The sequence below is a fragment of the Syngnathus leptorhynchus genome, chromosome 4, assembly GCF_054491065.1.
Source record: "Syngnathus leptorhynchus isolate UIUO chromosome 4, UIUO_Slep, whole genome shotgun sequence".
NCBI lineage: Eukaryota > Metazoa > Chordata > Actinopteri > Syngnathiformes > Syngnathidae > Syngnathus > Syngnathus leptorhynchus.
This window is the reverse complement of record NC_141198.1, coordinates 11730106-11743948: the sequence shown is the minus strand read 5'-3', so window position 1 is coordinate 11743948 and position 13843 is coordinate 11730106. Positions and strand designations below refer to the sequence as shown.

General features: G+C 39.3%; 1 protein-coding gene across 1 annotated transcript; it reads left to right on the top strand.

Annotated features, from left to right (window-relative positions):
- The first annotated feature begins 327 nt into the window (after positions 1–327).
- On the top strand, positions 328–12369 carry LOC147058144 (excitatory amino acid transporter 1-like). Its single transcript, XM_085910856.1, has 10 exons — positions 328–509; positions 1459–1651; positions 3369–3506; positions 8001–8205; positions 8502–8544; positions 9626–9888; positions 10187–10420; positions 10491–10685; positions 10807–10941; positions 11347–12369. The coding sequence occupies exons 2-10, from the start codon at positions 1468–1470 to the stop codon at positions 11555–11557; spliced, it is 1608 nt and encodes a 535-aa protein (XP_085766982.1). The 5' UTR covers positions 328–509; positions 1459–1467; the 3' UTR covers positions 11558–12369.
- The last annotated feature ends 1474 nt before the right edge of the window (positions 12370–13843 follow it).

The following is a 13843-nucleotide window of genomic DNA, read 5'->3' as shown; positions in this document are numbered from 1 at the left end:
GAATAAATAAAATGGCATCTGTTCAGAGAACTCCTTGCCCTCTTTGCAGGATTCTGTAATCGGTCTCAACTTATCAGGCGTGACAAAACCTTTGAAAGAGGCAAACAAGAAGTTTCTTTCTCTTCTTTCATGCTCAGATAAACTCATTATTCTTCAAGTCCCCCCAGCTCTAATCAGCCCCCTCTCTACCTTGATGCCCACCTATCCTATCCCATCCCATCCCATCCCTCCCCCTCTGTCAGCCAGCCAGCCCTACAAGACAACAACTGTGCGAGTCCTATGGCACCGCCTTCTTTCTCCCTCACTGGTTCTTTGATTCACAGGGTTCCCCAACTTCCTTCCCCCTCGCTTACTTTTCTGTCTCTTCTGTCGCCTCCCTCTCCTCATTTCTCCACACTCACCAACACAGAGCAAGCAGCGCTGTGAGCGCACCACCAGCCCACCTCCTCCTCATCTAAGTACTGACACATTTAAACCCAGCACCTAAAGAAAGTGCGTCAAATATTAAGGTAAGCAATTTTTTTTTCTTCTGTCATTTGACGTATTATGTGGGTGGTAAATTCCACGCGTGCGTGTGCGTGAGTGGATGTATTGTATTTGGAGGAAGTGTCCGTCACAGTTTATCCGCATGCCACACGCTCCCCATTCAATGAGTTGGAAAGAGATTGCAAAATGATAAGAAATATTTGTTTATAAAGTTAAGACTTTTGATGGATTTTATAAAGACGCAATGGTCCGCCAACAGTTAAGCAGCGTGTGTGTGTGTGTGTGTGGGGGGGGGGGGGGGGGGCTTTTTCCTATCTGCTTTCATAAGGTTCTGAGGAAAACATGATGCAACATTTTTCAAAGACATCTTGTAATAATTGATGTTTTCATTTTTCAAATGGAGAGAATGCTCGGCCAGGCCATACTTGAAGGCATATAGGAGCAAATTAGTTAGTAGCACCCAATAAATGAAAGAGCAAGCCAGAAGTATCACATACCTAAAGTGTCTTTTTGTCTAACTTAATTAAACTTTAGCCAATCAAAGAAGTCCCCTAAAGCTTGATTTATAAAAACTAGGGACAATCTCAAATGAGTAATGGAATCGTTGTATGCCTAATTGTCCCAAACCTGTGTCAACTGCACTGTGCCTCCTCGGCGTGAGCCAATCGGCATTGAGACAGTAAAATCTGTGAATAATATATCAATCAGTCTTGTTGCTTTACTGATGAAATACTATGACTTTGTGTCTTGATCTATTATAAGTTTCTTTGATTCCACTGTTTGACTAGGAAAGCCTCAACTTTTCAGGAAGCTTCACTTGCCCAGCTCTAAAAACTGCGTATTAAATAGCAGGACATAGCATGGAACACAACCCAATATAAATCCAAACAGAAAAAAAAGACCATGACAATATGTATGTTTTCTTTCATACTGCACATATGACAGACTGTTTACTATTTTTCGATTCTACAGAGTTCCGCCATGATGCAGGTCAACGGGGAGGATCCGCAGAAAGCGCAACGAAGCCTCCGACAGTTCCGGGCCAACATCCAGTCCCGTTCGCTGATGGCCAGAAAGAGAATGTCTAGCATTACCAAGAATGACGTGAAGGGCTTCTTCATAAGGAACGCCTTTGTCATATTCACTGTGGCGGCAGTGGTCTTTGGTGAGTGGAAATATTTCAAATAAAGGTGTGGAAAAAAAATCTCCCAGAAGTAAACCTTGCCTTATAAAAACAAAATATTGAAGTTGGTGGTCATTTAAAGTATTAAAAGCAGAGCTATTCTTTATTATTTGATTTTTCTGTTTTATTTTTAATCCACACGTGAGAGGTGTAAAAGAAATTTGGGAAGCAAGGGAGTTTAGGTTTTGTACTTTAAGAATAAAAGTTAACTAATTCCAACATTTCTAAATACACACGCCTCAGAAATATTGAGAATTTAAATTTTGCTCCATTCAAACTTAAATAATACACAGTTAAAAACGTTTTTAACATTTTGCTGTGGATGACCCTTTTTTAGTTACCTCCTCGGCACTTATGCCAACATCAAGTACATCAATGACTGGGAAAAGACACAGACGCACACACTTTGAAAATACAAACTGGAGGGCTAGGAGGGAAGGGAGAACAGGTTGTGGATTCAATCAAAGAAACTTGCTTTTAATTATTGTTTTCATTCAACGTTTAGGGAAAATTTCGAGTTGTGGTTCACTGTGTAAGAAAAGATAACACATGAAAATGAAGTACGTCTGAGATCTTCCTTTGAGATAGAAAAAAGAAGAATGGTGTCAATCCTGCGTGGTGCACAGATTGTTTAAAGGTGACTTGTCCAACTTTAGCGCCAAGCTCCGCCTACACTTTGTGATGGCAGTAATGAGTCATCCATCTGTCAAATTTACTGGTTTGTGGATCAATTCCCGAGGAGGAGTTGCAGTCCTGGAAATGACCAAAAAAAATGTGACGTTCAGAACAAAATAGCAGACTGACCATTTCACAGGATATGTTCTTGATTGATTTTCATGCATGGTGAAATGCTGGAACATTCGCAAAGCATCTTTGTGTCATGATCGAGAGCAGCTGTCTTAGAAATAAATAGAAACTCCTACAAGCAAGGACCTCACCGACCCTTGTAGCTGACATCAGAACCTTTTGGAATTAACTTTTGAACCATGCTGAGGAAGGAAGTCAGGCGGGGGCCCACCCACGCATGCGCCACATCTGTACAGCGCATTTGTGAGTCAAGCAGCGCATAGAATCTTTGGGTTCCACTTCAGTGACGTACATCACAAGAAGAGCATGTGCATGCATGTGTTTCATTTTCAATGAAAGAACCTCACGACGTGATCTGGATCTTTAAGGGACTTTACGCAGAAATGTTTTTTTTCTTTAAATCATATGACAACACTCGACAGTCTTTCAAGTCTGTTGTGTGGATTGTTGTGTACTAAGCGTACTCAGACTAATTGATGTTGTGTACAACTGTACATGTTTGTGTGACTTTACCAATGAGCCAAGTAACTTATACGGTACCAAAAAGTAAATGAAGACTCTTCAAAACTTGCACAACCTTTGTGTAAAAGTTCGTACATATCCCTTTAATCTTGTTACTTAATGTACAAACTATATAAAGAGAACCATGAAGCTAACATACTAAGTAGAAGGTGCAATACCGATGTAATCATTCTAAACAACAAGCTAACAAAAAGTTACTAGGGAACTAGATAACAAGCGAACTGCATGCTCAGCCCGATGAAGTCACAACTTAACTTGTGATCTAAATAACTAGATGAGTCTAGTTACTACATAACGTATATGTATAACTTTGTTTCATTGTGTTCTGTACATAAAATCAATTAGTGATGTTTAACGTGACTCTTTGTAGGTATCATTCTGGGGTTTACCCTGCGACCATACAAAATGTCCTACCGTGACATCAAGTTCTTCTCTTTTCCCGGAGAGCTGCTGATGAGGATGCTACAGATGCTGGTGCTGCCCCTGCTGGTGTCCAGCCTCATTACAGGTTAGTCACTGCAACTTAAAAGACTAGCAGCGGGCATGTTTCTTTTTGTTGTTGTTTTTTTAAATCCAGCCCACCTAGCACTTACTTTAAAGTCAGTTAGTATTTGTTGCGTTAAAAAAGATGTCAAATTAAAAAATATATATATTCATTAATTTTGTATATCTGCTTAACACACTATTTGTTTTGTTTTTAAACATTAGGGTAGAATCAAAACTAAAGATTGTTATTATTTTAAATGGTAAGAAATACAGTCCAAATACTATATCGCACCCACTTGCCTGCCTGCGTCACAATGAATCATATACTATTTTTAATTTCAACTTTGCTGGCAAAGTACTTAAAAAAGAAACAGCAAAGAAGACACATTTGCTTGTTCTATTTATGAATCAAATGACTTCACGTCTGCACCATTTTACGCCTTCAAACTGGGTCACCACAAAAGACTAGTGTACATAATCAAAAGACAATTTATTGGGCATCAAAAGTCTTGGGACACTAGTCATTGCACGTTGTGTTAATCAATCATGGAGTCTTGAATCTTTAAGTTTTCATTATAGTCTCAACTTTTATGCAAACTGTACAAGCGTAAAGAGCAATGGCGGGTTGCTAAAACTAAAACTATTAGTCGGACCAGAATGTTTCCATCTTTTCCACTACATGCAAGAGCTTTTAGTTTGCCGAGAGGCCGAAAGAGATGAGGTGAACTCGCTATCGATTGAATGAGCAAACACATGATATAGTTATTTTGCCCAGTCATAGTGTTGACAATGGTCTTGTCATTTGTTTTGACATGCAGCGAGTATACAATGTGTGACCGGGTCATTGAGAGAGAGACATCATTGCCTCCTGTAGGGACACAGCACAGATAAGACAGGCGCCTTTGTGCTTTGCATGGATCAGAGCGTAGCATTAGCATTCGGTGACATCAGGTCATGTGACAACTGGTAAAACACAAGGGGAACAACAACATGAGTGTCAAAACAGGTCTGTTTTTGCCCATTGGAAATCATCAAATTAATCAAATTCAAAGGTAAAACTGTGGCAATCTATAACTTAATATTAATATTTTGAGGAACATTTTAAGATTCTTGTATTGCATAAGGTCAAAATAACAAAACATAACATCAAGATGCAAAAATCTGTAAAAGCATTCCAGGACTAAAGGCGAAAGGATAGGCATCTCATTTTAACACAATAACTAACACAATAAAAAGATAACCACTGTAAAATGTAAAGACAACTAAACACTTAACATGAAATGGAAAATTTAAAAAAAGCAAAAAAGCGTAGTTGTGTCTCATCTCATTTTAAAATCACCATTGGCCATGATACAAATGTAAAAAGAATGTAACCATCCCAGGAATCTTACTGCTTTGAGTAGGAGTCTCCTTACAATTTCTGGAACCAAAATTAGGCTACTGCAAAAAATAGCTACAAAGCAAAAGTTGCAGATGAACACAAAGCAACACAGTGTGCGTATTTCAGATTTTTCTCCCACAGAGTCAAACTAGCCCACAATAAGGCTGGAATGGTTTAAGTGTGTCGGAAAGTCGAGTGGCTAATTATACTGAATGACTGTGTTTGTGTTAAAATAGACGCAGGCTTCCTCGAAAGGACAAACGATGCAATTATCGATCAAAGTGAAACTGAAAAAAAGCGCTCACTCAGCAAAATTCAACCTCCACATCCCTTGACACACTCTCAGCTTCAGCAATGTGAACTTTTTGGTTGAAGAATTAAAGGAGAAAAAAAACAGTATATGCAATGGAAACGTTTATTTTCAATGATGTCCACTTCCCAAAAAAAAAAAAAAGGTGATGTTTGAACACAGAATTCAGGGATAGCATCTCAAAAGAATCAGTTTGATGTTGACTCCTTTCAGATCTGTGCAGACTACTTGAGTCCTACCCGGTCACAGTGACAGGTCAAAGCTGCTTGTTTTAGTATGTGCAGAGTTCTCAAAAGTGAGGACACAAGAACTATATTTAGTAACTTCAACTAGACCCCTAGTAATTGGAACAGTGAGGATACAGGATAAATATGATGGCCTGATGGCAGGCTTCAAGTGTGTATACTATTTAAAAATTAAAAACGAATCTTTGCATGCATTGCGTCCAGTACTATTTTTGTTTGAAGATTCAGTGTAGGTCAACAAAACACACCTGTCAGTCACACATCCCAATACTTTAGGTCACATGAAAAAATGTAGGTCGGGTTCCAGAAAGTCTGGACTTCTTCTTGTGCCCCCGACTTCAACTTTTTCCTCTCTGAAGAGGGATTTGTTTTTGTACCTCCCACCACCTTTCCAAAACTACCTCTACTTGCGCTCCTTCAACTTTGCCTCTTTCAATCTTTTGAGTGGAAGAAATTAGTGAGGCCGCATATGTTGTTGCCCAGACGACTGGTCAGGGATCATTGTGTGTGTGTGTGTGTGTGTGTGTGTGTGTGTGTGTGTGTGTGTGTGTGTGTGTGTGTGTGTGTGTGTGTGTGTGTGTGTGTGTGTGTGTGTGTGTGTGTCAACAAGTGTTCCCAGGCTTGCCAACAAAAGGATACGGAGAGGCAGAATAAAGGGGCACAGCGAAGGGTCCTCACCTCTCCTTGAATGATGACAGAAAAAAAATAATTGGGAGAGGTCATTAATGTATTAAACAATGGTGACCATAACTTATACAGTAAGTTTTTTTATTTGAGCTTTGAAAATTTCCCCAGAAAACATGTCAACTAACACTGCTTCCATAAGGCTACAATTTGCCATCGTATTGCCGTAATTTGCCAGTTGTAAAAGTGATCAAGTTAGGTGTTTAAAGATTAATTGGTGGAAACAATTGGGAATTCATTTTGAGTAATACAATGAAAATATTTCCATGCACACCACAACCATGGTTGGGGGGCTGCTCAAAAATTTCTAAATTTTGCTACAAATATGCTTCTTTTACATTCACCCTCCAGTTTATTTTCAAAGTATGAAACATATCCACAAACATGGCTGACCTTCCACAAAGTCCCACATTCTGTTGTCGTTTTAAAATAATTTCAATTTGGAATCTTTAAGACATCTTTCAAACCTTCATTTTAAAACCATATATTTATTTATAGCCACCAAGAAACTATTTCCACAAACATGCTGCACTTTAAAGGCTATATTTTCCTTCGAAATAAAATCTGGTCTTTTCGTAGCTGCTTCATTCATGTCACATGTTGGTCTATGAAAGGTCGACATGAATCTCGATTCTGCTTTACTTGTTTACGCTTTGAATGAACATAAAGGGCATCACGGGAGGCGACACTTTGAAATGACGTCACAGTTGTTCCTTTTTCCTCCCGAAATCCACACCCACGCTATTCTATTGAATGCGGCCACAACTATGGGAGACAGGTTTAGTGTTCTATTGACTACAGCGGTCATAAAACCCAGTTTAAACATTGTCTTCTCACGGAAGGATTCTTACCTAAATAACATTGTGTCAAAACAAATAAAAGCCGCAAATGAATTGTTACAAGAAGCCCACAAATAACAAGACATTTTATAAAAAAAAATTAAAAAGAGGCTCTTTTTGGGGGCGTGGTGGGTGAGGGAGTTAAGAGTTTTAAAAGAAAAAAGAAAAGGATGAATTAAAGTGTGGATTCTGGCAGTAGCAGTTAAGATGATTCTACATTATGCGGACTTTGCTATACGGTTGCTTCACAATGTTGTGTGCATCAGATGCCAAACATGCTTTATCTTTGGCCAAGCCAAGTCGATCAAGGTCAATGTGTTAATTATTAACTGAACAGTCACATTTGGCTTTCTTTTGGCCCCAAAAATTTGAATAAATCGCTTGGGAATTATGCAGCATTCAAGGAGGCTTCTCCGATACGCTTTCAAACTGTGAGCACCATTTAAAATATACAAAAAGCAAAAGCGGATATGATCGTTCCCTGGGTGCCCTCCAGTAGGTGTTATTTACCCGCCATGTAGATCAGAGCGGGATTAGATTTCTTATTGTGCTTTGTTCCTTCTTAGATAGTTGGGACAGATTATGGGCATTGGGTGTATTCCATCTATAATTACAGCGGCTTTTTCCCAGGCTCACTTTATGTACGCTCGCCATGACACAGTATTTTTTTTTCCCATATTCCAAATACAAACTCAACTTTCGTAATTATTAACAGCACAGGCCCACACTTTCCCCAAAACTGTTTTGGAAACAAAAAAATAGAGTTGCTATGTTGATACTCTGCACTAGCGCCCCCTTAAGTATGTGCAGCAACTCTCCTCATGCAAAAATACCCACGATCAGGATGTCAAGCATAAAATATTTGCATTTTGTAGAAAAAAAAAACCCCAAAGGTTGATAGATATAGGCATTTATGATTTGTTTTGAGGACCGGGAAATACACGACACACATCATTTGGTGGTGGAATTCTAATTGGAAATGTGTGACTTTTTTTTTTTTTTTTGTGGGATTCTAATTGGAAATGTGTTAATTTTTCTTTTTTTTTTTTTTTTTCAGGCATGGCTGCACTAGACAGTCGCGCATCAGGTAAAATGGGCTTGAGGGCGGTTGTGTACTACACCACCACCACGGTTCTTGCCGTGTTCATTGGCATCGTCATGGTGCTCGTCATCCACCCTGGCAAAGGCTCCAAGGACGAGTTCACCAATCAACAGCAAATCGAGCGCATTAGTCCCGCTGACGCCTTTCTGGACCTTATCAGGTAAAGATGATAAGAATGTTTTTTAAACCGTATACGGCAAGGAACTCACTCACTGGTGGCAGAAAACAAATGTCTTGGATTGAAAACGATGACAAAAAACTCTTGTATCACAGCATAGACCACAAAATCTTTTTTATTTATAAATGACAAACGACGACAGGAATTTACCTTTTTTTTTTAATACTAGGGTAGGGACAACAGTTCCAATGGCAAATGGGGGTTAAAAATTCTCCTAACAAAACTGAAAAAACAACTTCCTGGTTGACTCAGGATAATGTGAATGTGATGTTTTGTAGGAATATGTTCCCTCCGAACCTTGTGGAAGCCTGCACCAAACAGGTAATGTGTAATATATAATCACATTTTCATTTCCTTTTCTTCTATTAATTATTGATCAAATTCAATAATAATCTAATGTTTTTGTTAATTGATTACCAAATGACCAGTTTAGAACTAGAGTTGATCCATTATGTGAATTATAAACAAGACAAATCTGAATGTAGTGGTGATGCATTACAAGGGGAGGTCAAGGCAACATTTTTATCTGCAATAATGTTTTATGCTGCACCAGTAGTCACTATTGCGTTTGCAGAATATAAATTAAGCAACCCGTTTTATCCATTTTGCCACTTCTGCTTAACTGAAATGACATCACAGTTGCTCAGGGCTCAAGTAACAACCAGTCACAGGTTAACTTGTGAACATCACATGACCAAATTCTGAAAACAAGTGAGCCTTGATTTGTCATTACCTGAACCATGAGCAACTGTGATGTCATATTGTATTGACAGCAAGTGGCAAAATGGCTGCCACTGAGACGGATGGTGGATTTTATGGCTGAATTAATATTACGCAAATACAATATTGAGCAGAATGCGGTGTTTAGACTAGTCAGAGCACATAGAAGACACTACTGTAAAGATTTGTTTTACATGACTTCCCAAATATATATGTATATTTCTCGTAAAAAAGTGCAGTGGTTGAGAAAAAAAAGTCATAAATTCTTAAGGAAAAACAAATAGCCTATATTTGAGAAAAGCGTTTTCATATCAGCTCTCATTAGATTGTGCACTCATGTTGTGGCTCGTGAACAATAAGTGAAATGATGCTGCATCTTCAAGTGTGATTGCATGAGTAGACTAGATAAGTAGCTGGAAGACTCATGTAGATTGGTGCAAATGTTTTGTGTCCTAAGTTCCACCATATCATGAATGGAGACCCGTCTGTTGTTACCTCTATGTCTGGAAATGTTTGTTCCATATGCTTTTCTTTACAGATGTAGTCATTTCACTAGAGTCATATCCCGAGGATCATCAAGGCACTGTGAATATATGGCAAGCTTATTAAATTGCCACTGCACTGCTGCCAGTGTGGCTAAAAGCTTCAGCGGCTAATCTTGAGGCTCTCACTTTTCTTTCAGTTCAAGACACACTATGCCAAGAGGGTGATCCAAATCAATGTGACGGTCAACGACTCAGTGCTTAACGGGAGCCAGACGATAACGAGGGAGGAGATGATCCCCGTGCCGGGTGCGGTCAACGGGGTCAACGCGCTAGGCCTGGTGGTCTTTTCCATGTGCTTCGGACTGATCATCGGGAAAATGGGGGACCAAGGACAGCCCTTGAAGGACTTCTTCGACTGTCTCAACGAGGCCATCATGAGGCTGGTGGCCATCATCATGTGGTGCGTCCCAATGACACATACCTGTTGTCAAATTAATTTTTTCATTTGTTTTCTTGTAAAGGAAATTTTCCATTCACCACTTGGCTTTCAACTTCATTTAAAATAAAGTTTATAAATCATTCATGAACATAAACTTTTTTTCATACCAGATAATTTATTTCTATTTTTGTTATATAATATAATAATATCTAATTTAGTGTTATCAACATAAAACCAGAAAGTTGTTCTAAGACAAAAAAAACAACAACTGTGAAGCTGAGGAAAGATGGAAACTCAATCAGAGCTTTTTTCGGATCAGGTATGCCCCCATCGGTATCCTGTTCCTGATCGCGGGTAAAATCGTGGAGATGGATGACATCTCGTCAATGGGCGGTCAGCTGGGAATGTACACAATCACTGTCATTACTGGCTTGCTCATCCACGCCATTGTGGTCCTGCCCACAATCTACTTTGCGGTCACTCGAAAGAACCCTTTCATCTTCATCGCGGGGCTGCTCCAGGCCCTCGTCACGGCATTGGGAACATCTTCCAGGTTTGGTAACCATTCTGTCACTGAGACGACGCACTTGCTGCATTCGCTAACGTGCTTCTTTTGACTTTAGTTCGGCCACCTTGCCAATCACGTTCAAGTGCCTCGAGGAAAACAACAAAGTAGACAAGCGCATAACTCGCTTTGTACTCCCCGTGGGGGCCACCATCAACATGGACGGCACCGCCTTGTATGAAGCGCTGGCGGCCATCTTTATCGCTCAGGTGAACAACTATGACCTCAACTTTGGGCAGATTCTCACCATTAGGTAAGTGCTCTCTCATACACACACACACACTTGCTGTTGTGCATGCATGCTGGGAGGTCAATTTGAGTTCATGCGGGTCAAATTAAGGACCATTAAAATGCCTCCTTCTATTTCCCTGCAGTATCACAGCCACAGCAGCCAGCATCGGAGCGGCCGGTATCCCGCAGGCGGGGCTGGTTACCATGGTGATAGTGCTCACGTCTGTGGGCCTGCCCACTGATGACATCACGCTCATCATCGCTGTCGATTGGTTCCTGTGAGTACTTCCTGTGCCTCGTTGTCAACGTAGAGATAGAGATCCTGCATTTCTGGCAAGAAAAACGAGCCTTCTTAAAGTCCAAAAGCGCAAAACTGATGGGTCAACTTTGTCCCTTCTTCAATGTCAGATGCTGTTCATACAAACATGCTCAAATTTTTTCAGCTTTTACAGATTGTATCGACGAGCTTGTCACACTATTTCCAAAGATGGAAAATTGCTAAGTCAACTTGGCATGAACTATTCCATCTTTCGCTTATGAAAAAACAGACAAGGAATAAAGGGAGGCAAACTTCCTGTTTTACAGGCAGCGTCAAGGCGCTTTTGATAATATTGTACATCTGAAGTTGAAAATTGATGGATTTCCTCCACATAAATGCTTTCTTTGTGTCCTATTTGCTACAGGGACCGACTGCGCACCATTACTAATGTCCTGGGAGACTCCATCGGGGCTGGTGTCGTGGAGCATCTATCTCGTCACGAGTTGGCCAAAGACCCAGAAGAGGTCCACTCTGTAGCAGTTGAGGAAGCGGACATGAAACCCTACCGGCTCATCCACCAGGAGAACGATTACGAGAATGAGAGGCCTACCACTGTCAGCGAGACCAAAATGTAGCAGGTTTTGTTTGTTTTTTACAAAGTCAAAATCTTCCACTACAGAGCTTGACACTTCTTCAAAATGATCAAAAGGTGTTTGCAAGGGCTTTGGCATCATCTTGCGGCTTGATTCAGCCAATATTTGAAGACAGGTTCCACAGAAAACAATGGAAATTGTTGGGGGTTCCCTATATGCTCTCCCTTGGCAACTGTTAACTCAAGATCAACGGGCATGGTTGCCGTGGGCCCCGATTTTACCAAGCAATACACTTCCATCGGATGTTTTTTTTGGCATTTCCATTGTCAAAATAACTTATTCGTACCAAACATTTTTTTTTTTTGCCACACTTCGTTAGTTTACCAAATGCCATTTTTCCACTGCACAGTACTGGTTCAAGTGGACAACCTTGGAAACAACAAAGGAGAATAACAAGGGTCTCCTGTGTTAACAGGACAGACCGAAATATTACTTGTGGGCAGCTACAGCAAAGTGGAGACACTAAAGCCTCCAGAGCTACGCCAAGCTCACACTAGCATGTTTGATTACTTTTGTCACTTGTTATCTTACGTAGCTGAATGTATTTATAGAATTAATATTGGTAGCCAGGTACAGTGCAGTTGCAAAGGTTCATATAGGTCTGTCTATTTTTGGGGGATAGGAGGTCAATTTGTGCTCTTTTATATCCAGTTCTTGTTAAAGGTATGCAGACATCTGCCACGTCATTCTATAAATTCCAAAGTAATTTATTAAATTTTTTGAGAGACCACAATTCAGGTTGCGTAGTATATTCTGCAAAATTGAAACCCACCACCCCACCCGCCCTAAACTATCCTAGATAAATCCTCGATCTTGGTAAAGCAAATGCGGTCATCTACATGGTTATTTTTCAGGCATCTGCTTTAAATTTTTAAAGTTTTTTTTGTCCTGCTCCAAGCAATAAACCAGTTAAATACAAGGTTCTGGATAATACTAAGAAATTGTCAGTGTTACCATTTTCCGATTGATGTTTTTTTTTATAACCATAAGACAAAGAGTCCAAGTGTACTGCATGGTGAAACATACCACTAAATCCTCAACTGTGATGACAATTTTTCCTCCTCTGAATCCAGAAAACTTACACAGTTTCTCGCCCCCCCCCTCACCCACGACAGTGGTGCTGCTCAGAGACTGTTAATGTTGGAAACCATGCACATTGAGTACACTGTGAACAGGCTGGCTTCTTTGGGAGACCACAAAGGCCTTCTTACTTTAGTCAGGCATGAGAGTCCTTGTGAGATGTTACGAAGCGGGTATGCTGAACAAATGTTTTGTACGATGCTTTTAATGACTTTTGTAACTCCAAATCCTTAGCAACCCTCTCCTGACAGTGTGACGCACTGGAGGTTTAACCAAAAAAATAATAATTGCAATGCGAATTCACATGGCTAACATATACTGTACTGTATAAAGGATAGAAACTAAAGTTTCTCAGCATTATTTTGATCCATTTTTTTTTTCATCTGAGAAAATAATGTACTTTTTTCTTTTCTCTCTGATTTATATTGTCAGCAATTCCATAGTAGAATTCATGAAACTCCATGAGTCATTTTCTTAATTATTTCAACAGATGTAAAATGATGATAGATTTAGATGACACCCATAACAAATTGAATCTTTTTTTACATTAAAAAACCAATCAGAAAATCCAAAATAATAACCAAATATTCTAAGCCAAATATTGAATCCTCAAAATTGTCATCACCAAATCCCAATATTTAAAATACATATATTTTTTAAAGCAATTACGAATGTAGACCGCTTTGTTTCTGATTCCATTTGTACACATTTTTCAAGAAGAAAATTCTATTGTAATATATCTAAAATACTGATAAAATTACTTTTTTCATCACTATGAATTTTTTGGTTAACTGAAATTAATAGATTTTGTAAGTAATTAAATCTTACTTAGCCAAATGAGTTGACAGAGCTGTGTTTCCCAAACTGTGGGTCAGAGGTCCCAAATGGGTCTTGGGTCATATATTTTAAGGGTGAAAAAAAATGCTGTAAATTTGTTTTATTGATGCCAAATGACAAAAGGGCTTTAAAAAAAAAAAGAAGAAAAAAACGTTTATAATTCATGTATAGTATGTCCATGAAATATTTTACTCGGTTTAGTTGACAGGAATGTTTGAGAAAGCCTGTTGTAGAGGATTGTTTTACATAGATAAATGTGGATGTTAACTGAAGTGAAATCGCGTAAGGTTACTTGATGATTCTGTTACAAATCCAGTTAACAAATCTTGTACAGAGACAAATTAATTGAAT